The 26,000-nt window shown below is 44.7% G+C and overlaps 2 protein-coding genes across 4 annotated transcripts in view; one reads left to right on the forward strand and one right to left on the reverse strand.

Annotated features, from left to right (window-relative positions):
- CA12 (carbonic anhydrase 12) overlaps window positions 1–26,000 on the reverse strand; it is a 43,464-nt gene that overhangs the window by 5,379 nt on the left and 12,085 nt on the right. For 2 of the 3 annotated variants that reach the window (XM_054041040.1, XM_054041039.1), the window contains exons 3-8: window positions 23,302–23,481; window positions 21,452–21,594; window positions 13,064–13,159; window positions 9,930–9,993; window positions 8,558–8,715; window positions 1,247–1,373 (exon numbers count right to left, since the gene is read on the reverse strand). In XM_054041040.1, coding sequence (XP_053897015.1) covers window positions 1,247–1,373; window positions 8,558–8,715; window positions 9,930–9,993; window positions 13,064–13,159; window positions 21,452–21,594; window positions 23,302–23,481 — 768 coding nt within the window. Of the gene's footprint in view, window positions 1–1,246; window positions 1,374–8,557; window positions 8,716–9,929; window positions 9,994–13,063; window positions 13,160–21,451; window positions 21,595–23,301; window positions 23,482–25,355; window positions 25,393–26,000 lie in introns of all 3 variants that reach the window. The other variant, XM_054041041.1, reaches the window with a different exon arrangement.
- LOC128843908 (myb/SANT-like DNA-binding domain-containing protein 2) lies at window positions 1,357–3,607 on the forward strand. The gene is made up of 3 exons (XM_054041042.1): window positions 1,357–1,421; window positions 1,801–2,372; window positions 3,283–3,607. The coding sequence occupies exons 2-3, from the start codon at window positions 1,844–1,846 to the stop codon at window positions 3,366–3,368; spliced, it is 615 nt and encodes a 204-aa protein (XP_053897017.1). The 5' UTR covers window positions 1,357–1,421; window positions 1,801–1,843; the 3' UTR covers window positions 3,369–3,607.

Genomic DNA, 26,000 nt, shown 5'->3' on the forward strand with positions numbered 1-26,000 from the left:
TTTATATAATAAAGAAGCAATAAAATGCACAAACTACTTCTCTTTAACAGTTTATAATTTTTTTAAAAGGCACGTTTGCCCTGCAGGGCAAAGATAAAAACTCTAGAACAATTACTTTGTTGCCAAATAGTGAGGGGTGGCATTATGTGCAAAACTTGGACAGTTACTTCCTGACATTTGAGTAATATATTTTGTTTATAGTAGACCTCTGTTTGCATGCGTTTGACTTGCTTTCTTCTTTGTATTGTATGTACAGCTAGTACTGGCTTAGATGTATCTGAGAGGTTGGTTTTAGTATTATGATGATCTGGTAAACACATTGGTCACTACTTGTCTATTTTGGATGAGACGGGCTTTGCAATACTGGAGTATTTGTAATCATAATGGCAGTGTATTGGGATATTGCTCTTCTGTAACATTAACCTGTGAAGGTGCTGACATTATTATTATTCTAAGTCCCTTCTGTCATGCTGCAACTATTCTCTGCATTACTAGATTTCCAATTTGTAACATGCCCTGCAAAGTTCTGCCCTTTCTTTTGTGTATTAAAATCAAATTGCATATCTCATGAAACTTCCCAAGGGCCCAATCCTGTCTCTGTTGAAGTCAGCAGGCATTTTGTAATTGACTTTGATTGGAGGAGGATTGGAGCCTCAGCAAAAGTTTTTAAATATGTTTGGGGTCCAGAGATGTGGGGCTGCAGTGCAGTTATGGAGTATGCTAGAGTTAATTGATAAAAGCTTAGACAGGCTAATTAAAATGAGGAAAATTTGGCAACATGGAACTGGAGGATGTACGTGATCATAATGCCACTTGAAACAGTGACTGGAAGTAAAAGATTCAAAATTAGAGAGAAAAACGGTCTGGAGTAAATATCAAAAAATTCTTCTCCCATTGAGCATGACAAGAAGGGCTGGGGCTCCCCAATACACTTTCCCCTGCCCAGTCTTCCTCACTCTACTCTTCAAGATCAAAGGACAATGACTGAGTGGGATCTGCTCATTTGATCCTAATGGGTGACAAAAAGAACTTTGTATTCACCTTATTCTCATACAATTGCTCATATAAGCAACTGTAAGAGGAGAAAAAGGGAGACCACAATGTAAGGGGAAACGATACTGTGTGAAAACTCCTACTGATCTCTTTGTGCCTGAATAAACCAAAGCAATGCTATAGGCACTTAGTATTCCAAATCCACGTGCATAACTATTTACTATTTCTTTACACAGGCATTTATTTTACTTACCTTGACGGAAGGAGACAGAAACCAGCCTTTCATCAAACTCCTGAATGTGTCTGAAGTTATTAATCATTTCCAGGGGTGCGGGGTCATTGGGTTGTGTGCAGTACAGAGCTGTTTCCAGTGCCAGCAGCTAGGGACAAAGCATACAATTCAGCATCCAGTGTATAGAAAACGCAAGGTGGGTATGTTTAGACATCATCTTATGCTGAAGTGACACTGAGGCCTGGTCTACAGTATGAGTTTAATTCGAATTTAGCAGCCTTAAATCGAATTAACCCTGCACCCGTCCACACAGCGAAGCCATTTATTTCAAAATAAAGGGCTCTTAAAATCGATTTCTGTACTCCTCTCTGACGAGCGGAGTAGCGCCAAAATTGATAGTCATTTAGAATTAGGGTTAGTGTGGCCGCAATTCGATGGTATTGGCCTCCGGGAGCTATCCCACAGTGCACCATTGTGACCGCTCTGGACAGCAATCTGAACTCGGATGCACTGGCCAGGTAGACAGGAAAAGCCCCGCGAACATTTGAATTTCATTTCTTGTTTGCCCAGCACAGGAGAGCATAGGTGACCACAGAGAGCTCATCAGCACAGATAACCATGCAGGCTGATAATCGAAAAAGAGCACCAGCATGGACTGTACGGGAGGTACTGGATCTGATCGCTGTATGGGGAGAGGATTCAGTGCTAGCAGAACTTCGTTCGAAAAGACAAAATGCCAAAACTTTTGAAAAAATCTCCAAGGGCATTATGGAGAGAGGCCACAATAGGGACTCAGAGCAGTGCCGTGTGAAAGTCAAGGAGCTCAGACAAGCCTATCAGAAAACAAAGGAGGCAAACGGTCGCTCCAGGTCAGAGCTGCAGACGTGCTGCTTCTACGGTGAGCTGCATTCAATTCTAGGGGGGGCCCCCACCACTACCCCACCTCTGACCGTGGATTCCGAGGCGGGGGTAATCTCATCAGCCACACCTGAGGATTCTGCGGACGGGGAAGAGGAGGAGGAGGATAAGCTTGCGGAGAGCACACAGCACTCCGTTCTCCCCAACAGCCAGGATCTTTTTCTCAGCCTGACTGAAGTACCCTCCCAAGCCAGTACCCAAGACCATGACCCCATGGAAGGGACCTCAGGTGAGTTTACCTTTTAAAATATAAAACATGGTTTAAAAGCAAGCGTTTTTTAATGATTACTTTGCCCTGAGGACTTGGGATGCATTCGCGGCCAGTACAGCTACTGGAAAAGTCTGTTAACGTGTCTGGGGATGGAGCGGAAATCCTCCAGGGACATCTCCATGAAGCTCTCCTGGAGGTACTCCAAAAGCCTTTGCAGAAGATTTCTGGGCAGTGCAGCCTTATTCCGTCCTCTATGGTAGGACACTTGACCACGCCATGCTAGTAGCAAGTAATCTGGTATCATTGCATGACAAAGCCTGGCAGCGTATGGTCCTGGTGTTTGCTGGCATTCAAGCAACATCCGTTCTTTATCTTGCTGTGTAATCCTCAGGAAAGTGATATCGCTCATGGTAACATGGTTGAAATACGGGAATTTAATTAAGGGGACAGAGGTGGCCATTCCTACTGGGCTGTTTGCCTGTGGCTGAAAAGAAATCCTTCCCTGCAGTTAGCCAAGCGTGGGGGGGGGGGGGAGAGGTGGGGGGAGGGATAAAGCGATCATCCCAGAGAATTGGATGGCAGGAGGGGGGGGGCGGGGGATTAGTTTGTTTTCTGCTGCTGAAGGTTAACAGGAAAACTGCAGCAGTCAATGGGCTTTGCTTGGTATGTGGGAAAGGAGGGTGCAGAAGCCGAAAGACAACGGCTTACCATGGCTGCATGCAAGCTGAATTCTGTTGCCCGGACCTGCGTCTGTGATCTCTAACACCAAAGCCACAGGCACTCAATATTAAGATGGAAAATGCGACCTTGTACTGAAATCACATGTGCTATGTAATGTGAATAGTGTTGTTCATCATGAAAGACTATAAGCATTGTTCTGTAAAATGTATAATTTTAAAAACTTCTCTCCTTTTTTTCATCCCTCCAGCAGTTGCAAATTTTTCAAGCCTCCCTCCACCGTCCCGAAGGCTATCTCAGATAAGGCGGCGGAGAAAGAGATGTTCTCGGAAATAATGGAATGCACCCACAATGAAAGAGCTCATTTGAATGAGTGGAAGGACACGGTATCTAAGTAGAGGAAAGATGCCCCTCCCCTCTCACCATGTTCCATAGCCTCCTCACCCAGACGTGTAAGAATGCAGGGGGGAGGCTCCGTGCACCCTCCCATTCCACCCCAGTGGACAGCCCAACCAAAAGGCTGTCATTTATATTGAATTTTTTCAGTGGCCTTTTACTTCCCTCCTATCCTCCTCCCAAACCTCACCCAGGTTACCTTGTTGGTTCTCTCCCTATGTTTATAATCAATTAATAAAGAATACATAATTTTTAAATTATAGTGACTTTATTTCCTTTAAAAGCAAGCTGTGATTTAAGGGGGGAGGGTGGTTTGCTTACAGGGAATGAGTCAATCAAGGGGGCGGGTTTTCAACAAACAGAACTTTCACACCGTAGCTTGGCCAGTCATGAAACTGGTTTTCAAAGCTTCTCTGATGCGCAGCACTTCCTGGTGTGATCTTCTAATCGCCCTGGTGTCTGGCTGCACATAATCAGCAGCCAGGCAATTTGCCTCAGCCTCCCACCCCGCCATAAAGGTCTCCCCCTTACTTTCACAGAGATTGTGGAGCACACAGCAAGCAGTAATAACAATGAGGATATTGGTTTGGCTGAGGTCTGACCAAGTCAGTAACGAGCGCCAGCGACCTTTTAACGTTCAAATGCACATTCCATCACCATTCTGCACTTGCTCAGCCTGCAGTTGAACAGCTCCTGACTCCTGTCCAGGCTGCCTGTGTATGGCTTCATGAGCCATGGCATTAAGGGGTAGGCTGGGTCCCCAAGGATAACTATAAGCATTTCAACATCCCCAACGGTTATTTTCTGGTCCGGGAAGTAAGTCCCTTGCTGCAGCCATTTAAACAGAGTAGTGTTCCTGAAGACGCGAGCGTCATGAACCCTTCCCAGCCATCCCACGTTGATGTTGGTGAAACGTCCCTTGTGATCCACAAGTGTTTGCAGCACCATTGAAAAGTACCCCTTGCGGTTTATGTACTGGGTACCCTGGTGCTCCAGTGCCAAGATAGGGATATGGGTTCCATCTATCGCCCCACCACAGTTAGGGAATCCCATTGCAGCAAAGCCATCCACTATGACCTGCACATTTCCCAGAGTCACTACCTTTCGTAGCAGCAGCTCAGTGATTGCTTTGGCTACTTGCATCACAGCAGCCCCCACAGTAGATTTGCCCACTCCAAATTGATTCCCGACTGACCGGTAGCTGTCTGGCGTTGCAAGCTTCCACAGGGCTATCGCCACTCGCTTCTCAGCTGTGAGGGCTGCTCTCATCTTGGTATTCTGGCGCTTCAGGGCAGGGGAAAGCAAGTCACAAAGTTCCATGAAAGTGCCCTTACGCATGCAAAAGTTTCGCGGCCACTGGGAATCTTTCCACACCTGCAACACTATGCGGTCCCACCAGTCTGTGCTTGTTTCCCGGGCCCAGAATCGGCGTTCCACGGCTATAACCTGCCCCATTAACAGCATGATCTCCAAAGCACCGGGGCCTGCGGTTTGATAGAATTCCATGTCCATGTCCTCATCACTCTCACCGCCGCGCTGCCGTAGCCTACTTCTCGCCGCCTGGTTTTGCAGGTTCTGGTTCAGCATAAACTGCACGATAACGCATGAGGTGTTTACAATGAGCTGAGCGGGTTCCATGCTTGCCGTGGTATGACGTCTGCAGTGTTCACCCAGGAAAAAGGCGCGAAACGGTTGTCTGCTGTTGCTTCCCTGGAGAGGGGGGAGGATGTACCCAGAACCATCCGTGACAATGTTTTTGGCCCCATCAGGCATTGGGATCTCAACCCAGAATTCCAATGGGCGGAGGAGACTGCAGGAACTATGGGATAGCTACCCACAGTGCAACGCTCCGGAAATCGACACTAGCCCTGGTACATGGACAGACACTGCCGAATTAATGTGCTTAGTGTGGCCGCATACATTCAACTTTATACAATCTGTTTCCAAAATTCAAATTATATACATTCGGATTAATCCCGTCGTGTAGACATACCCTCAGAATCAATTCCATCCAAAGAGGGACTGTTTCAACACACAGAGATGGATGAAGGAGTTGGGTTCAGTTATGCAGTAGCTACCAATGCAATGTGCTGTGTAAGCCCAAATGTCGGGTGCTGGAACAATTTTCATAATGGGATGCTCAGAGCCATTGAACCAAACTGTAAACCTTGGATATGATGGAAACCATGTCAAGCCAGGGGATGCAATTAGCAGCACCCCTAGTTCCAGCACTTATGCCAAATGTAATTTGATGTGCAAACAGTGTGACCTCAATTGTCTAAAAGGCTGCTTCTCCATGTCCATATATGAACTTAATTTAATTATGTTAGAGTAACTCTAATAATTGATATGTAGCTGTCAGGAAAATGTGGAAGAGGAAGCCCTTATTTCATGACGAGTGTTTGTAGACTTGTTCCCTGCTTGTTTTTCTTAAACCTCAAAACACAGCAAACAAACATCTGTGTATGCAAAACCCCCCAAAAAGTACCCAATCCCCCTCGTTCCTGCTGTTTGACCTGGAATGGAATAGGTATCACATGAATGGGTCTGATTTTAAGTTAATAAAAGGACTAGCGAAGAAAAAAATAATTATTATAGAGGGAAAGTTTCCTTCCATGAAGGGTGGTTGAAATATTAGCGTAAACAGTCCAAGTCTGAAGCAAGTAATAGAAGTAATCTTAATAAGCTGGATATTTTGGTAAGGTAAGGAATGCACACGCAGTGGCGAGCTTCATAGAAATGAATGCTCACCAAAAGGAGTGCAGCTGCTAACTTGGTCATAGATTTCTGTGATAAAACAGTTTGGATTTCTTATTTGTAAGTTACTAGCTAAGCTCTCTCCACCTGATGTGGGTCAGAAGAATCTGGTGTTTGGGGGTTATATAACTCAGTATAGAACATGTTTCTTCTCTTTTCCTGCTAGTTTATCAGTTGACCACCTGAGAGGGGGGAAAAAACGTAATTAGTTTCTAAGGCTATGGCTACACTGGCACTTTACAGGGCTGCAACTTTCTCGCTCAGGGGTGTGAAAAAACACCCCCCTGAACACAGCAAGTTACAGCGCTGTAAAGCGCCAGTGTAAACAGTGCCCCAGCCTCGTGGAGGTGGAATACCTGCAACGCTGGGAGACCTCTCTCCCAGCGCTGGCACGCGACCACACACACACTTCACAGCGCTGCCGCGGGAGCGCTCCCGCAGCAGCGCTTTGAAGTTTCGAGTGTAGCCACAGCCTAAGACATGCACATGAAGACTAGAGGTGGGTAAAAACCAGGGTAGCTTTTGTTTTGCCAAATAACCCGTCGCCAGTTAGGCTTTGGTTTTATGAAACCAAAATCAAAGCTAGAAGTTGTTCCTATCTGGATGTTACTGTTACATAGGATTGGACTAGCAATTCATGAAAGATACTTGCATGTAGAGAGCAAGTGCTGAAACAAAGGAATTGACTACGAGTTTCAAACATAAATCTCTCTCTGTGTCCCTGTTTAACTGTGTGTGAAACTTTTCACCTATGATGGATAGCAGACCCAGTTAAGGTGTCCTGTATCTAATTTTCAGGGGCAGTCAGGTACTTGGAAGTTCAGGTGACCTTAAACTGCATCACCAGTTATTTTTATCCACAAAGTTGTGGGCACAAAAATAAAGATCCCATTAAGGTGGGGCTGAAAATTTGGACTGTAATGTGTTTATTCTGAATTTAAAAGCCATCCAGTCTCCAGTCCTGTGGCCTTTGCATGTCAATTGCAAACAAAGTATGATGGATCAAAGAGATTAAATAATTTTCTTTTTCCCACTCTAAGATTAATTTGAATAATCACACCTTTTAGTTTTATGAGACTGTGACAGGGCAAGGCCAGATGGCTATAGAAAAGTAGTGGAAGACAGATATATTAGCCCCAGGCTAAACAAATCCCTGGTACCAGGATAAGTAAACGGCAGCTGCTCCAGGTCAATTAAGAGCTTTCCAGAAGGCAGGGAGGACGTTAGGTTGATTGGGACACCTGAAGCCAATCAGGGGCTGGCTGAAACTAGTTAAAAGCCTCCGAGTTAGGTGGGTGCACATCCATAGGCGCCGACTCCGTGGGTGCTCTGGGGCTGGAGCACCAACAGAAAAAAATTGGCGGGTGCTCAGCACCCACTGGCAGCTCTCTGCCCCCCCTGCTCCAGCTTACCTCTGCCTCCTCCACAAGCATGCTACCGCGTCCTGCTTCTCCTTCCTTCCTCCCAGCGCTTGCGCCGCGAAACAGCTGATTCGCGGGGCAGGAAGGGAGAGGGGCTGTGGGGGAACGCAGCGCGCTGGGGGAAGAGGCGGGGCCGGGGCAGGGATTTGGGGAAGGGATCCAATAGGGGCAGGGAGGGGGCGGAGTTAGGGCGGGGACTTTGGAGTGGGGTTGGAATGGGGGCCAGGGGCAGGGAAAGGGTGGAGTTGGGGTGGGGAAAGGGGCGGGGGGCGAGGACACCCACCCGCGCCCGAGAAAGTTGGCGCCTATGCGTGCATGTCAGGAGCTGTGAGAAGAAGTTGCGCTGTGGGAGAGACTGAGCTGTACACACCATATTCGACACAAAGAGGGAGGCCCTGAGGTAAGGGTGCAGTGGAGCTTGAGGAAGTGGGGGCTGCTGTGGGGAAGTAGCCCAGGGAATTGTACGTGTCCTGTTCCTAAAAGGTCAGCTACCATAGTTGATACTATTAGGGTCCCTGGGCTGGAGCCCGGAGTAGAGGGTGGGCCAGGGATCCCCCCCCCCTTTGTCCCCCTGATTAATTTCTGAGACTGGGAGGCAACAGAGACTGTGCAAGGGAGGATAGCTTCTCCTCACCTCCCTCGCTGGCTTATGATGAAAATGGCTCAGTAGACTGTGTCTCTAGAGAGAGAAGGGTTAAGTGGAGGGTCACAATGAGCCTCTGAGGCTAGCGAAATCCACCAGGAAACGCAGGACCCATGGAGACAAGGACAGAGCTTTGTCAGAGAGACCTTATGGAAAACTTCATATTTGGAATCCAGGAAATGAGAATACAAATTTAACATTCCTTAATAAACACCAAACAGATTAATTTATTAGCATTTAATTTAATATCCGACTTTAGGCTACAATGACAGGTTAAATAAGAAAATATCTGTTTTATTTAAACTTGCCTGTTCTTGTGAAACTTTTACCGGGTGTCGGAAAACTGTCCAGAGAACACTAGGGAAACAAGGAGGAGTGGTCAGGGATCCTTCATAGCGATAATACTCATCCAGTTGGTCAGGAAGCAGTTCTTGGATGTCAAAACCTGGGACTAGAGCTACCTGGTCTGAAAGAGAGGATCCATTTTAATTCCGTATTCTTAATCACACTTCTCTCAATGCTAATCTACTTTGCATCGTTATGACTTTCTACTGGACTGCATTGGTTTGCTGTATATCTCTGCACAGGTGAGTCCCAGTAGGGCAAATTTGTTTTCAGCAAACATTCTGATCTCAATGGAAAAGGAAAAAATTTACTTTGATAGATGCTAGACCCAATTTAATATAGAAATGTAGTTCATTAAACCACTTCTAAATTTGTTCTTATACAAGTCTGACATGTTACACCTGGATACCAAACCAGGGTTGTGATTAATGAGAAAAGTTGCTCTTTACTATTGAGTGCACTCTGCTCAGGAGCACTACTGAATGAATTTCTTTATAAGCAATGCAGACAACTACCCAATATTAGACATTTAGGGTTTGTCTACACTGCAATCAGAGGTGTGATTGCAGCTTTGATAGGTGTATCTGTGCTAGCTTTAATTTAGCTAGCACAGCTAAAACTAGCAGAGAGGATGTGCTTGTGCAGGCTTCAGCACCAAGCTGTACAAGTACACCAATGAGCCTGAGTATGTACTCACGTTGCTAACCTGCGCTGAAGCTCATGCTGCCACATCTTCACTGCTATTTTTAGCTGTGCTAGCTAGATTAAAGCTAGCATGGATATACCAAACCATGCTGCAATCACACCTCCAACCACAGTGTAGACCTATGTGTAGAGGACTCGGGTTTGAAATACGCTGTCTGCTATTCATAATGGTTTGAGTGTTTTTGCCACTACGCTGAAGATTTTCTTGTCAACACCATGTTTCTATACATCTCGTCAACATTGTCTGCATTTTACTGCATCCACCTACAGCTTTTTTTAAAAAGATACCTGAGGAAAAAATCCGGTGAGTTCTGACCATTTGCTTACTGGCAGTGGGCACACCAGTGATCATTATTTGCATAAATCAGCTATCTGCATACTAAATTGAGGGGCAAGTAGCCAAAGTAACAGCACATGCAAGTCATACAACCCAGTTAGGAACATGTGATACTAATGCACAGAAATTTATCTCAAGCTAGCTGTATGATGCACTTAAGAGGAGTGCACTGTACTTGGAACCGTTCTGAAGCAGTTTTGACAAAAGCATGACATGCCCTGTAAGAATCCCATCAATGATAGGTTCTGATACATTCACCCACTGTTGATCTTTTGCATACAACAGCCACTCACCTTTGTATTTCACGTTCTGGAAATGACTGAAGATCTTCTCATAGGATGGATTGAATGGGCCTATCTGTAACAAATAGACTGATAACAGCTGTCCAGGTAATCAGGGCTCTGTATGCATAATCATAATTCTTCAGACAACTGATGTTCAACATTTGATTGACAGTGTCACCTTTTAGTGAAATTTTCCATCCAACAACACCAATACTGATGTAATAACATAGGCTGATGTAGAAATTAAGGCTGTGCCTTGGGATTGTTTTGTTTAGTCTGTCCCCTCCTTCCTCTCCATTTCAGTACACTCTTACTCTCTAAACTTATAAGCTGCAGCCTGGGGGTATTTGATTTCTTTATCACACTACACAATATTAAATTGTCATAATTATGGCTTATCAGTTGTGGCTTATTATCCAGTATGATGAATTGGAAAGTTAAAATCTTAAATAACTAAAGTGTTCAAGGAGAAATATTTTGCATTAAATCAGTTCAATAATTATTGTATGTGTTAATTAAATTGAGCTGTATACTAATGCTTACAGAATAACTGGGTGAAATTTAAAGGCCTCTTACAAACAGGAGGTCAGACTAGATCAGGAGTCTCAAACGTGCCTCATGTGGCCCACAGAGCCTGAAACCCTCCTGCACCCTGCCCCCCAACTCCCTGCCCTGAGCCCCCTGCCAGCACCCCAATTGCCTGCCCTGAGCCCCCACCGCATCCCACATCCCTCCTGCCCCCCAACTCCCTGCCCTGAGCCCCCTGCCTGCACCCCAATCCCCTGCCCTGAGCCCCTGCCGCATCCCACATCCCTCCTGCACCCCAATCCCCTGCCCTCAGCCCCCGCCACATCCCATATCCCTCCTGCACCCCAACTCCCTGCCCTGAGCCTCCTGCCTGAATCCCACCCCCCTGCTTCACCCTAAGCCCCCTGCTGCATCCCACACCCCTGCTGCACCCAAGCCCCCTGCCTGAACCCCAACCCTCTGCCACACCCCGCACTCCCTCCTGCACCCTACACCCCAATCCCCTGCCGCACCCCTCACCCTTCTGTACCCTGCACCCCGAACCCCTACCCTGATCCCCTTGCCACACCCTGCACCCCAACCCCTTGCCGCACCCCTCACCCATCCTGCACCCCACACCCCAACTCCCTGCCCTGAGCCCCCGCCACACCCCTCTTGCACCCTCTGGGGGCAGGGAGGGGGTGGAGTTGGGGGTGGGGACTTCGGGGAAGGGATTAGAATGGGGGCAGGGGCGGGGCCTCATGGAAGGGATGGAGTGGGGTCAGGGCTGGGGGCAGCAAGGGGGTGTGTGTCAGTGATGCGGCCCTTGGGACAATGAACTAGTCCTCATGTGGCCTTCCTGGTCATTTGAGTTTGAGACCCCTGGACTAGATGATCTAATAGTCCCTTCTGCCCTTGGACTCAATGAATAACAGTAGTCTTAAACTAAGTAACCAGTAATATCTGACTGTAGCATAAATTTCCAAAGCATATAGCTGCACAACTCTCATTAGCTGAAACTCCACACAGTTCTTCATAAAATGTAACCTCTTAGGGTCTCATCTTGCAATCCTTTATATAGCCAGGATTGGTCCCTTACTGCAGAACAGCATTATGGAGCAGAAAACTTCAGACCAGGAAGGTTTTAGATGAAACCTACATTCTTTATTCTGTAACACACCTTATGGTGTGTGTTTGGAAAAACAGGTAGCCTTTTAGTGGCTAGCCTGCTGGGCAAACAAGTGGAAGTCTGTTTCCTTTAAGAACTTTATACATCCTAATTCTACACTGACAGGCTTCTCAGATCATGCATAGGTTTCTAGTCATAGCCATAGGTAGCATATTTTGGGTTCTCTGTTGCCAACCAGAAATTGTTAGTCTGCGGCTTGCAATTCAAAATAAAGAATGACACTGTTAAAAGGGCACGACCAGTGATGAGTGTCATAACTCTAATATCCAATAAGAGACGTACTGCTATAGCTTCTTATCAATGCCTGTTTTCTTAATAATTTGGAGCTGATTCTCAGCAACTCATCTGGCAACCAGAAAAAAGTGTATCCTAAGTTCAACTTTGAAAGCCACCATGTTTCTGAAGTTCTCAGCTGGAAATAAGTAAATAATGTTAAATTTGGAGATGTCCTTATTTGATTTTTAAGCAGCATTATACAATAAGCATTTTATAGAGAAATCAGAAGCCTTCTGACAGATAGTTGGGTTTTCAAAGAAACAAAACTTTTCTCAGAAAGTGTCTGCATTCCTTGAACACTTTCAGGTTTTCAATGGAAAACTGAAAGTTTTGGAGTTTTCAATTTTGTTGACAAAAAGTCAAAATATTCGTCGGGGGAAAACACATTTTTCAATCCGCTCTATTGTGAAGTTCATTAGTTGAGTGCTGAGTTTATAGCTAGCCTTTTTTGGTCACATTTACACAAAGTAATTGGAAATGTTTGCCTGGCAGAGTTATAGGAGGTTCCATCAGATTGCTGACTGGGTTATTTAATTGCTTCTGTGTCAGGATTAGGTGTGAAAACCTGTCCCCCTGCTGTGTTGAAAGGCGCACTAATTTACTTGTCTCATAATTTTTTTGTCACCACCAGCTTCATTGATACAAAGGAACTGTGTGCCTGTGAAGTACTAGTTGTGAAGGGTATGGTCATATCCTAGTCTTCAATAATTAATTACCTGTGCCAGGGTTCTGCCAGCCTGGTGACCCCTGCTGTGTTAAAAAGTGTTCTGTGTTACATATAAAACTGCCTTTACTATCTGGGACTATTCAAATGTGCAGACTTGATCTTCACTTTCTACTATCATTTGTGAGAAACTCACCTGCTCCTTAGTCTATAGAAAGCAAATTCAAAAGGATATGAACATGCCTGATGTTATTTCATTTTAAAATCTGAGGGAATGCTCAATCTTTTCTCCTGCACTATACACCTAGTTCACAGAAATATAACTGAGGGCAGAATCTGACCCTATATGTGTGTGTAGGTGAAGTGGAAGAGAGAGACCATATAGCCAGACATGCCAATATTGATGGTCTCCAAGTTAATCCCAGTCATCTAATTGTACTTAAAGCTTACAGATGCTTTAATTATAGCATTATTAAATACGAAAAAAGCACAAGGCATGCATCTTACCTCAATGAGAATAGCCAAAACTGCTAGCCCATCTGATTTGTCTATTGCTGCTGTTACATCGGGATATTTATCAGAGTTATAATGTACAATATGAAGCTACAGAGAGGGAGAAGTAATGGTATTATCACCTCTGGCTCATGGTAGCATTTCTGTTGTCATAAAACAATCCAGGGCCCTAGACACCACAACATAAGGCCTCCCAGCACCTTCCCCTTTAGCAGCGGCCGGTGGCTCCCTCCCCTTTCAGAGAAGCAAAGGCAGTGCTATGGTGCTGCCTTCTTTCACCCATGATTGGCGGGGATCTCCTCTCCTCCACAGAGAGGCAGAGTCAATAGCAGGTGTTCTCCCCACCCCCAGTACTTGCCACAGTAATCAAATATCTTCTTGGGTGGGTATGATGGGCCCCCTGTACTCTTCTTCTGTTGCACAGAGTCCTCTGCTGGGGTGGATTTGGTGGAAACCAGAGCAGTGGCTCTTGAGGTTAACCCCCATTGAGACTCATGGTACAGTTCACCCCTTTAAGAGCTATTGTTTCCGATTGCCTACAGACTCAGGCAGCTGTCACTGCATCAGTTACCCTGGATTACATTTTCAAGCTTTTCTTTGTGACCACGAGGACTAGAAACTTTTTTATTTAAATTAAAGATGAGATTGTGATCTAATCACACAGTGCCAGAAGTTACTGCCTTTGGCATGGGCCTGTGGTGTCTATGCCTCATACTGACCCCAAGACTGGTCATGGAGAGGCCAAGTCATTTTAAAATAATCCCAGACCAAACTTGAAATGGCCAAGTGAACACACTTACATGCACATCAATCGTGCATAAAAATTCACACTGAATTTTTTTAATTGTACTTTAATTACATTAAAACACCTGGCCTGTGATTCTTTGTCATCAGAAATTGAACAGTTTTAGAACTGCCTTGTAAAGGTAAATATTTTGAACAAGAAATGTTAACATGATGAAACTGAAGCTGTCAGTGTGGAAATATAAATAAATAGGCTGCAAGAGAGACTTAGTTACACAGCTGGAATGGGGTCTGCCAACAGCACCGTTATTTGTGCTTATTGGAGAACTACAAAAAGGACCTGGAAGAGAAGGGTATTTAAAATTAAGTCCTCTAAATACTCATGTTTAACAAATATTCTGATTTTTTTATAATCACTTTTTAAAACAGTTGCAAAAAGGGTTTTGGACCCACTTTTGTACCATTAAAGTAGATGGAAAAATTCTAATGGTTCAGGATCAGGCACTCGCATAGTAATTTGCAAGAGAGAACAACTGCATGACAGGTGACAGTACTTAGGCCTGGTCTACACTACGAGTTTAGGTCGAATTTAGCAGCGTTAATTCGAATTAAGCTTGGACACATTCACACAACAAAGCCCCTTTTTTCGACTTAAAGGGCCCTTTAAACCGGTTTCTTTACTCTACCTCCGACGAGGGGATTAGTGCTAAAATCGACCTTTGTGGGTCGGATTTGGGGTAGTGTGGATGGAATTCGACATTATTGGCCTCCGGGAGCTATCCCACAGTGCTTCATTGTGACCGCTCTGGACAGCACTCTCAACTCAGATGCACTGACCAGGTAGACAGGAAAAGCCCAGCGAACTTTTGAATTTCATTTCCTGTTTGTCCAGTGAGGAGAGCACAGGTGACCACGCAGAGCTCATCAGCACAGGTAACCATGATGGAGTCCCAGGATCGCAAAAGAGCTCCATCATGGACCGAACGGGAGGTACGGGATCTGCTCGCCATATGGGGAGATGAATCAGTGCTAGCTGAACTCCGTAGCAGTAAACGAAATGGCAAAATATTAGAAAAGGTCTCAAAGGCCATAAAGGACAGAGGCCATAACAGGGACGCACAGCAGTGCCAAGTGAAAATTAAGGAGCTAAGGCAAGCCTACCACAAAGCCAGAGAGGCAAACGGAAGGTCCGGGGCAGAGCCACAAACAAGCCGCTTCTACGTGGAGCTGCATGCGATCCTAGGGGGTGCAGCCACCACTACCCCAACCGTGTGCTATGACTCTGTCAATGGAGAAACACGCAACAGGGAAGCGGGTTCGGGGTATGAGGAAGATGAGGATGAAGATAATGTAGATCGCTCACAGCAGCAAGGAAGTGGAGAAACCGGTTTCCCCAACAGCCAGGATATGTTTATCACCCTGGACCTGGAGCCAGTAACCCCCGAACTTACCCAAGGCGTGCTCCCAGACCCTGAGGGCACACAGGGGACCTCTGGTGAGTGTACCTTTGTAAATATTACACATGGTTTAAAAGCAAGCGTGTTTAATGATTAATGATTCATTTGCCCTGGCAATCGCGGCCAGTACAGCTACTGGAAAAGTCTGTTAATGTGTATGGGGATGGAACGGAAATCCTCCAGGGACATCTCCAGAAAGCTCTCCTTCATGTACTCCCAAAGCCTTTATAAAAGGTTTCTGGGGAGGGCTGCCTTATCCCGTCCGCCATGGTAGGACACTTTACCACGCCAGGCCAGTAGCACGTAGTCTGGAATCATTGCATAACAAAGCATGGCAGCGTATGGTCCCGGTGTTTGCTGGCATGCAGACAACATCCATTCCTTATCGGTCTTTGTTATCCTCAGGAGAGTGATATCATTCACGGTCACCTGGTTGAAATGGGGTGATTTTATTAAGGGGACATTCAGAGGTGCCCGTTCCTGCTCAGCTGAACAGAAATGTTCCCTGCTGTTAGCCACACGGTAGGGGGGAGGGGTGAAGTGAGCATCACAGAGAATTGGGTGTGTGTGTGTGGGGGGGTAGTTGGGTTTGTGCTGCATGTTAACCTGGAAACCGCAGCCCCTCCTTTTACATTGCAAACCCATTTTAAATGGCCAACCCAAGGGGTGTTTGGTATGGGAAATGAGGGCGCTATTGTTTGAAACCGTTCCCACATGTTAAGAAGGTTAAAAAAGCCAAACGACTGTGGCTTACCATGGCTGCCTGCAAGCCGAAATCTGTTGCCTGGCACTGCGTGAGTGATCTCTCACACCAAACCGGCAGGCCCTCAATATAAGAGGAAAAATGCGACCTTGTAACGAAAGCACATGTGCTGTGTAATGTGAACAGCAAAATTTAACGTGAAAGAGTGTACCCATTGTTCTCTAAAATGTGTCTTTTTTAACCACCTCTCCCTTCTCCTCCACCAGCTGCAAATGTTTCTCCTTCACAGAGGCTAGCGAAGATTAGAAGGAGAAAACGGCGGACTCGGGATGATATGTTCTCGGAGCTCCAGATGTCCTCCCACGCTGACAGAGCACAGCAGAATGCGTGGAGGCAGTCAATGTCAGACTACAGAAAAGCACAATATGAACGAGAGGAGAGGTGGCGGGCTGAATCGCGGTATGAACAGAGCAAGTGGCGGGCTGAAGATGATAGGTGGCATCAGCTTACAGACAGAAGGCAAGAGTCGATGCTCCAGCTGCTGGAGCATCAAACTGATATGCTCCAGTGTATGGTTGAGCTGCAGGAAAGGCAGCAGGAGCAGAGACTGCCGCTACAGCCCCTATGTAACAAACAGCCCTCCTCCCCAAGTTCCATAGCCTCCTCACCCAGACACCCAAGAACATGGTGGAGGGGCCTCCGGCCACCCAGTCACTCCACCCCAGATGATTGCCCGAGCATCAGAAGTCTGGCCTTCAATAAGAGTTAAAGTTTTAAACTGCAGTGTGTCCTTTTCCTTCCCTCCTCCCCCACCCATCCTGGGCTACCTTGGCAATTATCCCCCTAGTTGTGTGATGAATTAATAAAGAATGCATGAATGTGAAGTAACAATGACTTTATTGCCTCTGCAAGCGGTGCTCAAAGGGGGGAGGGGAGGGTGGGGTGGTTGGTTTACAGGGAAGTAGAGTGAACCGGGTGAGGGGGGCGGAGGGTTCATCAAGGAGAAACAAACAGAAGTTTCACACCGTAGCCTGGCCAGTCACAAAACTCGTTTTCAAAGCTTCTCTGATGCGCACCACGCCCTGCTGTGCTCTTCTAACTGCCCTGGTTTCTGGCTGCGCGTAATCAGCGGCCAGGTGATTTGCCTCAACCTCCCACCCCGCCATAAAGGTCTCCCCCTTACTCTCACAGATATTGTGTAGCGCACAGCAAGCAGCAATAACAATGGGGATATTCTTTTAGCTGAGGTCTAAGCGAGTCAGTAAGCTGCGCCAGCGTGCTTTTAAATGTCCAAATGCACATTCCACCACCATTCGGCACTTGCTCAGCCTGTAGTTGAACAGGTCCTGACTACTGTCCAGGCTGCCTGTGTACGGCTTCATGAGCCATGGCATTAAGGGGTAGGCTGGGTCCCCAAGGATCACGATAGGCATTTCAACATCCCCAACGGTTATTTTCTGGTCCGGGAAGAAAGTCCCTTCCTCCAGCTTTCAAAACAGACCAGAGTGCCTGAAGACGCGAGCATCATGTACCTTTCCCGGCCATCCCACGTTAATGTTGGTGAAACGTCCCTTGTGATCCACCAGGGCTTGCAGCAGCATTGAAAAGTACCCCTTGTGGTTTATGTACTCGGTGGCTTGGTGCTCTGGTGACAAGATAGGGATATGGGTTCCGTCTATCGCCCCACCACAGTTTGGGAATCCCATTGCAGCAAAGCCATCCACTATGGCCTGCACGTTTCCCAGAGTCACTACCCTTGATATCACCAGGTCTTTGATTGCCCTGGCAACTTGGATCACAGCAGACCCCACAGTATATTTGCCCACTCCAAATTGATTCCCGACTGACCGGTAGCTGTCTGGTGTTGCAAGCTTCCACAGGGCTATCGCCACTCGCTTCTCAAATGTGAGGGCTGCTCTCATCCTGGTATTCTGGCACTTCAGGGCAGGGGAAAGCAAGTCAAAGTTCCATGAAAGTGCCCTTACGCATGCGAAAGTTTCGCAGCCACTGGGAATCGTCCCACACCTGCAACACGATGCGGTCCCACCAGTCTGTGCTTGTTTCCCGGGCCCAGAATCAGCATTCCACGGCATGAACCTGCCCCAGTAACACCATGATTTGCACATTGCTGGAGCCTGTACCTTCTGTGAGGTCTATGTCCATGTCAATTTCCTCATCACTCTCGTCGCCGCGCTGCAATCGCCTCATTGGCTGGTCCTGGTTTTGCTTTGGCATGTCCTGGCTCTACATATACTCCAGGACAATGCGCGTGGTGTTCATAGTGCTCATAATTGCCGCAGTGATCTGAGCGGGCTCCATGATCCCAGTGCTATGGCGTCTGGTCTGAAAAAAGGCGTGAAACTATTGTCTGACGGAGGGAGGGGCGAGTGACGACATGGCGTACAGGTACAGAGAATTAAAATCAAGAAAGGTGGCTGTGCATCAGGGAGAAACACAAACAACTGTCACACAGAATGGCCCCCCCCAAAGATTGAACTCAAAACCCTGGGTTTAGCAGGCCGTTGATTTCACGGAGGGAGCGGGAAGCAAATAAATACAGAACAAATCTATTTTTTACATCTTAAGCTGGCAGACGACGGTGCAGCATGACTGATAGCCCTCGGCATCTTCTGGGTGCTTGGCAGAAAATACTGGGTGCTTGGCAGAAAATAGTGTACTACGACAGATAGCTGCCATCATCCATTAGGAAGGCAGCAGAATATGACTGGGGGACATACGGAGTTTTAGCCATCATCTGATCGAATGGCAGTATGACGACGACGGATACCAGTCGTAATACACCATCTCCTGCCAAAAGGCAAGGGGCTTCTGCTGTGTAGCAATGCAGCCCCACGTCTGCCAGCACCCAGATCGCAGCAATATAAATCCAGAGGAATTCTGTTGAAGTCAATGGAGTTAATCTTGAGTCATGCTGGTGTTAGTGTGAGAGGATTCTGGCCTCATATCTCCTCCTGTCCACCCTAGGGCCAAACAGCATTGTTCTGTGCCTGTCCCAAAGATATTTATTACAAACCAGAAAATTTCCTGGTAGAAGTCTTATGAATTACCATATGAATGAAGTGGCCTGAGATAGGCATTAGCTCCCCACCCTGACAACAACAAAAAAACCTACCAAAACAAAGCACTGCATTGTACATACAATTCTCCCCATGGAGAGAAGATGAGAGAACAAATCACACATGAGAGGTTAGTCACATTGCTTAATGCACTACTGTAAAATGCCCAGCTATTATAGTGATAAGCATGGTATAAGAACCTATATTGAATAGAGTAGACAGAGGCACCAAACATTCTAGCACTCCTGAATTTAAATTTAGGACTGCAAGTGAAGATACTGAGGTATAGTTGTATCTTGGAAATTGGAAGGTTAAATTCCTTTTAGAAACAAGTCTCCTTAACCAGCTAACATATATACATCCAACTGAATGAGCTTTCATTAATGAATTATGTTTGACTGGATTTCTCCAACTTCACCCTTGCGATGACTTGGTGTATGTAGAGCAGGGATTTAAGGTAACAGACAAACTTATTCTGAAAAATATTTGAACTGCACAGAACCCCTTCCCACAGCCACTGAAGAAGGGGAAGTCTCCACTGTTGGAGTTAGCCTGTGAGAAAGAAATGGCCTTTCCAATAGCTTCAGCAAAGGGTATGGCTATTGTCCTTAGCCTAGAATTGTACCTTTAATCCTACCTCAATTTCAGATAGACTTGTAATTACTCTGGGATTATAAATTGAATAAATTGAGCATATAATTATTCATTGCTAAATCCAGTATTGATTACTGAAATAGATTTCCATGAATTGTGCTGTATGCTTTTAGAACTGATTGTCACCATTACAGACCCCTCCTGGTCTGTGCAAATGCACCCTCTCTCAGGCCTCAAGCCATCACCGCTCTTGGGGTGGGTTCATGCAATTCTCCCACTCTCAGATCAGGCCTTGGACTGCCATTCCCAGGTGCTAACTGCGATTACCTCAGCAGGCCTGTTTTATAGTTCATAGCTGCAGGTCTGTTAATGCCAAGAACACTGATGGTGGTATCCAGTAATCAGACAGCCTTCTTAAAGCCAAGCATTATTTATTTAGAACAAAACCACTGCAGAGAAAAAGTTCTTAAAACAATAACAGATTATGCGCATGTCTAGTTTACCAGGTGCCTGCCCATCTGAGCAGTCAGGATTCTGGTAGGTCTGAGCATCCTACAGGCACTCAAAGACCGCTATAGGCTATGTGATGGTTTCATCCCATAACTCACCAATCATTTCTCCCCACTGCTTCAAGGAATGACTCCTTTACAAGCTGCTCAGTCTCTTCTCAGAGAATGTGTCAGTTTTAAACTGTTTTGTAGCTCTTTGATCTGTTAGTGTCCAGAACTGGCAAAACAACAGTGCAACTTTGGATTGGAACCTGGAAGTAGGCCGTTTTCCTGTAATTGCCCCACAAATATTTTTGGAGTATGACCTATCTAGATCCATTGCGTTGTTTCCCTGCTGTTTTTCCAACAGCCCCCTATTAAGCTAGACTAATACATTCATACAGGAAATTCTATTAAATCAATTTAACTATATAGAATCTTATGTTGCCGACCAGGATCCAGACACTATTCATGTAATGGTTACATAGCACTTCCAAATCTGCTACACTGAACCCAAGCAGAACTGCACAGAGACTATTTGAGCTTGTGTCATGCAACAAAGAGCATAATTACACATTGTTACTTAAACAGTGCTCTGCATCATCTCTAGTCTCCAGTTGGATAGATAGGTGTTAAGCAGCAGAATTTAGAGTATCTGCATGGTACAAACATTTTAAGTTTACATGTATGCGAACCTCTAAGCAAAACACTTGGATCAATTTTGAAAAGCCAAACATTTTGATTCAATGCTTTCTCAGTGATTTAGCAGTTGGTGCTGCTTTTCAATATCTATTCCTAAATCAGTATGACAGAATCAGGAAAGGTAGAAGTGGAAAAGACCTACCAAATCATTCTTAGTCTGATGGATACATCTATATAAAAGCTATCACAAAGCATGTCAAAACAGTGAGATTAAGCCTCACAAAATGCCTTTGTTGCAGCTATTCACTATCCCCGTTGTGGAGATATTGAGGTGCCAAGAGAATACATAACTTGCTTGAAGTTACAGAGCAAGCCAGTGTCAGTACTGAGAGTAGAACTCAGATCTCTTGATTCCCAGTGTCATGCTTTAGCAACAAAGCCATACCACTTACTGAGTCCAGCCTAAATCCAGAGCATTTTGTAGCATCTTGATATAGGATATATTAAATATTAAGAGCATAAGTGCTTAAATTAGTGCCTGTGTGCCTTCTTTGGCAGAATGTTCTTATACACAAGTGGTGAATACATGAACCACTGCCTATACAAATTTTAGCTTTGAAATAGTGGGAACTGTCTAACTTTCCCTTCCAGATTTCTCTGACTTGAGACCATCTTACCTCTGCTGCAAAATGCCTTCCACTGACTGTGTGCTCCGAGCCTTCTGGCTTGTTCCTGTTTCCCCAGTGTAGGTGAAGCTGAGTTGCAGTGTATTGGAAAGGGAGGTTTTTGATGTGCATGGTAGGAAACAGACTCATTCTTACTGCAAGTAGACCAAAAAATATGGGAGAAGATTATATTGCTGTGTTGATGCACTTGGTTCACAGAACTAGTGTGTCTGACTTTATTGGATACAGAGAATTAGAATAGCAGAATAAACCATTCAGGCTCTTAACCCGGAATCCAGCACATGCCATATGTTATAGTATCTGGAAGATTATCATTTTTAGCAGTCTTTGGAACTCTCTAGGCAATTTAAGGGAGTCTAGAACAGGGATCGGCAACCTTTGGCACACAGCCCGCAAGGGTAAGCACCCTGGCAGGACGGGTTGGTTTGTTTACCTGCCGCATCCGCAGGTTGGGCTGATCGTGGTTCCCACTGGCCGCAGTTCACCGCTCCAGGCCAATGCGGGCGGTGGGAAGCAGTGGCCAGCACATCCCTCAGCCTGCCAAAGGTTGCCGATCCCTGGTCTAGAACATTTCCCCCCTATATTCTTGTAGAATTTAATACATGGAATGTGAATTGACTGGGAGAGTTGTGTGAGCAGCTGTTTTCAGAAAACTATCCCCAATGACTCCAAGATCTCTTTCTTAAGTGATAATTGCAAATTTAGACCCCATCATTTTGTATGTATAGTTGGGATTATGTTTAGCAATGTGTATTACTTTGCATTTAACAACAATGAATTTCATCTGCCGTTTTGTTGCCCAGTCACCCAATTTTGTGAGATCCCTTTGTAACTGTTCACAGTCTGCTTTGTATTTAACTATCCTGAGGAATTTCATATCATCTGCAAACTTTGCCATCTCACTGTTTACCCCTTTTTCCAGGTCATTTATGAATATGTTGAACAGAACTGATTCCAGTACAGTTCCTTGGGGGACCTGGCTATTTACGGGTATGGTACAGAGCATGTTTATCCCACAGAAACAGTGAGAAAAGAGAGGCTTGCCTGTCAAGCTCCTTTTAACAAAGCATGCTGGGAAGGGGTGAAGTCTGAGGTATTTTATAATGCAGGGTTTTTTGACGCTTTGGCCGTACTGGAGAAGGATGTGCTGCAGGAGAGCCTTGCTGCTGTTCTCGTTTGTAAGTCTTTAAGTTGTTTCTAGAAAAAATTGTGGGGAATTGGCTTATAAGTATTCTACTTTGTGGCATTGAAATATTCTGAGGTTTTAAGAGATTGCTTCATCTCTGTTCTCATCCCTGTTGTTGTTGGTAGGGTATCTTGCCTTGATGCTACAGTGGAGGGCGCTAGGCGTGTGTGTAAGCTGATCCTAATGGTTATATATGTCTTTCTGTCTCACACTTAAGGAAGTTCTCTATCTTCATTCAAGTAGTAGAGGCATTTGCTGAAACTCCCAGGTTTGCTTGATTTTTGTCTTAAATTCAGTGAACCACTTTTTATCTTTCCAGTTGATTACAATATCTATTAAGGGTGACTTCATCCAGATTTACTGACTTTTCACTTCTTTCTAAACAAAGCTGCAAATTCTGTTCCTATTTCTGAGTATTTTAACCAAATTAATAAGAAAAACTTTTCACAAGCGTAAGTTAATCTAAAGTGCAACAGCTATATTTATGGTATACTGATGTGTGTTTTATAATTACAAGTTTCTTTAGATAGTTATCCAAGATGTTTGTATTCTATTGCAAGGGCTTGGTCGATCACTGCCAATAATATAAGAAATGAAATATAAGTCCAGAAACTCTTTCTTTCAAATTCTCTTGCTGCACATTTAGTTTCCTTACCTGAATGACCATTATTGGTCAACATGAAGTGGTCAGTGGAGGACACATTGTAGCCTACAAGCTCTAAAGGTAAGAGAGTGGTATCATATTGGAGAATATCATTATGAAAATCTATTGGAGACTGGAATACTCCTCCACAAAATGGATACTTCTTGGGCCAAGTTTTCTCTCCATCAGGACCTGGGAATGTTAACAGAAGAGACAGGTTTATCAATCTTTGTTGTCGTCTTCATTGGTACTTTCCCTACATGCTAGTAACAACTGGTTTGGATAATATAAGAACTCCCCTGTTTCCCTGAATATTCACCCAAAACCCAGAACAGACTCTAACTGTCCTTTTCTCTATTTAAAATGGTGAGATAAACTGTTTCTCAGTTTCATACATTCAGTCTATTACTGGAAGGAGTGGGCCAAATTCCTGCAATCAAAGCTGTTCATGTAACTTCCTTGACTGAGTAGTTTGAGTTTGACCCATCATTACTAAGAAATTGTGGTGCAAAAAATGCTTATATATTAAGACTCAAATTCATTTAATCCTAATGGTAAATATACATTAATCTATGATTTTATTAGTCACTACATACATGAACTCGCATCTAGTCATCTCCACCCTCAAACAGGAAAAGCCTTCAGAGAACTTGACGTATATATGTAAATGATTCACTTCCATAGAAATAAACTATCTATAAAAACAGCCCTTTTTCTGAGGGATAGGATTTATCATAGGCAATGTGAGAACTAAAGGTGCCATGCCACCAGCTGGCATCTGCAGAAAGAAATCTGGGCTCCCAGGAACTGCACCTCCCGTAGCAGAGGGTGCAGTGTACTCATCCAGTGGCTACTATGGGGAAGGTCAGCTATGGACCCTCCCTGGCCCGTTTCAGACACCTAGGCACCAATGGGCAGAAGGAGAGAGACAAGAACTACACTTCTGGTGTGGAATCTGGCTAGCTGCTGCTGGGATGTGTGGTGGCAGAGGGGCGCCTCTTATACTCTTGGGGATCCACACAGATGCTGCCCAGAAGAGGCCGTATGCCTGGGTTGAATAGCCTCAAACTACTTGATTTGTCTCAGACATAATCTGTCATAATAATTTTGATGATCTCTTTCAAACATGCTCTACTGTTTGATTAAAAACATTTCATTTTTACAAGTAAACACCTCTTCTCTAAATGCTATAAAAGTAGTCTCTTAGTTGAGCCATTGCATTAGAACTCATACTTTGTACTCCATGCCATTGTTGTATTCTAGACTGAATATCTATTTTTAGGTAACTAAAATGGCATCAAGAGATAGACACATGAAGTGTGAGAGTCAGCTTGATTTGGTGGGTATATCCTTCCTGAGAGTCATCAAAATGGGGTTGCTTTTGAAGCTCCAAGGGTGCCTGATGCTACACTCTTTTCCTTGGCTCACTAGGAAAAGATATATGAAGTAATCACAGAACAAAAAGACTGGGAAAAATCTTGTAGCTAAAAGGGAAAGCACAGCAGACACACTCACAGACTCTTGATCAAGGCAGGTGTTCAGGCAGTGGGTCCAAGGGCCTGGAATATTTTACTAGAGTTCTCCAAAATGTCTGAAACTCTTACAGAAAGCTGATTTGATGATATGCACTGATTTTAGTTGTCTTGTCTTATCATTTTGTGTTGTAGCCAGGCAATTGCAATGACACTTTAAAAAGAAGTGCTAAAAATGTTTATTCACTGAAGCACCACCATTAGCTACCAAATCAAATCACTTACATACATGTTGGCAAGTTTGGGCCCTAACAGAGTATATTTTTTACCAGATATGTTATATTTTAATTTTCTCCACTTTAGTGTCCACCCACTGAATCTTGTTGTACCTTTATCTGCTAAATCGAAGAGCCCTCTATTACCAAATTTTTGTTCCCCATATTGGTACTTATAGACTGTGAATAAGTCACCTCTCTTTGTTAATCCTCTCTTTGTTAAGCTAAACAGAGTGAGCTGCTTGACTATCACTACAAAACATGATTTCCAATCCTTTAATCATTCTTGTGGCGCTTCTCTGATCCCTCACCAACTTACCAATATCCTTCTTGAACTGTGGGTGCCAAAATCTGCCCTAGATCAGAAAATTGATGTCAAAACTAGTTCAAATGTTTTAAAAAAGAAAACTAATGAATATGAAAATTATTGATAGATGCTGATGTTGTTAAGGTTCAGTGATCTGGGAGCTTGTCTTCCACAAATATAATCTAAATTGGATCTCACTTAGTGCTGGAGTAGCTTCTATCTTAGCTTCCATTTGACTGCAAATCCCTTTGATTCTTTATCTCCCAGATTTTCATGGCATATCTTAAACAGCATTTAAATTCTCTTTAGTGGGTTTGAGAGCTAATAAATGGTACACCGAAACTGTTGAAAGGTGAATGCTATCCGTCTTGCATGTGTTTTAGCAAAACACTGACCCATTCATCAGAACATAGACCAGAAATCTGAACTATGTACTATTTGTTTTGGCACTGGGTTATGGGAATACACACACTTTGAGGATATAACCCAGCTCATCAGGAAATGAGAACAATTGGCCTCTTGAGGTTGAGACTTGATGTGCAAGTCTTTATTAAGCTTTAGTGCAAGAAGTGAAACCTGTATTTCAACTTTTGTTAGATTTGACAGTGGCAAATATACTACAAAATCTGTTTAGTTTGTCTCTCTCCCGCAAATGTA

This window comes from Malaclemys terrapin, chromosome 10 (genome assembly GCF_027887155.1).
Source record: "Malaclemys terrapin pileata isolate rMalTer1 chromosome 10, rMalTer1.hap1, whole genome shotgun sequence".
Classification (NCBI taxonomy): Eukaryota; Metazoa; Chordata; order Testudines; family Emydidae; genus Malaclemys; species Malaclemys terrapin.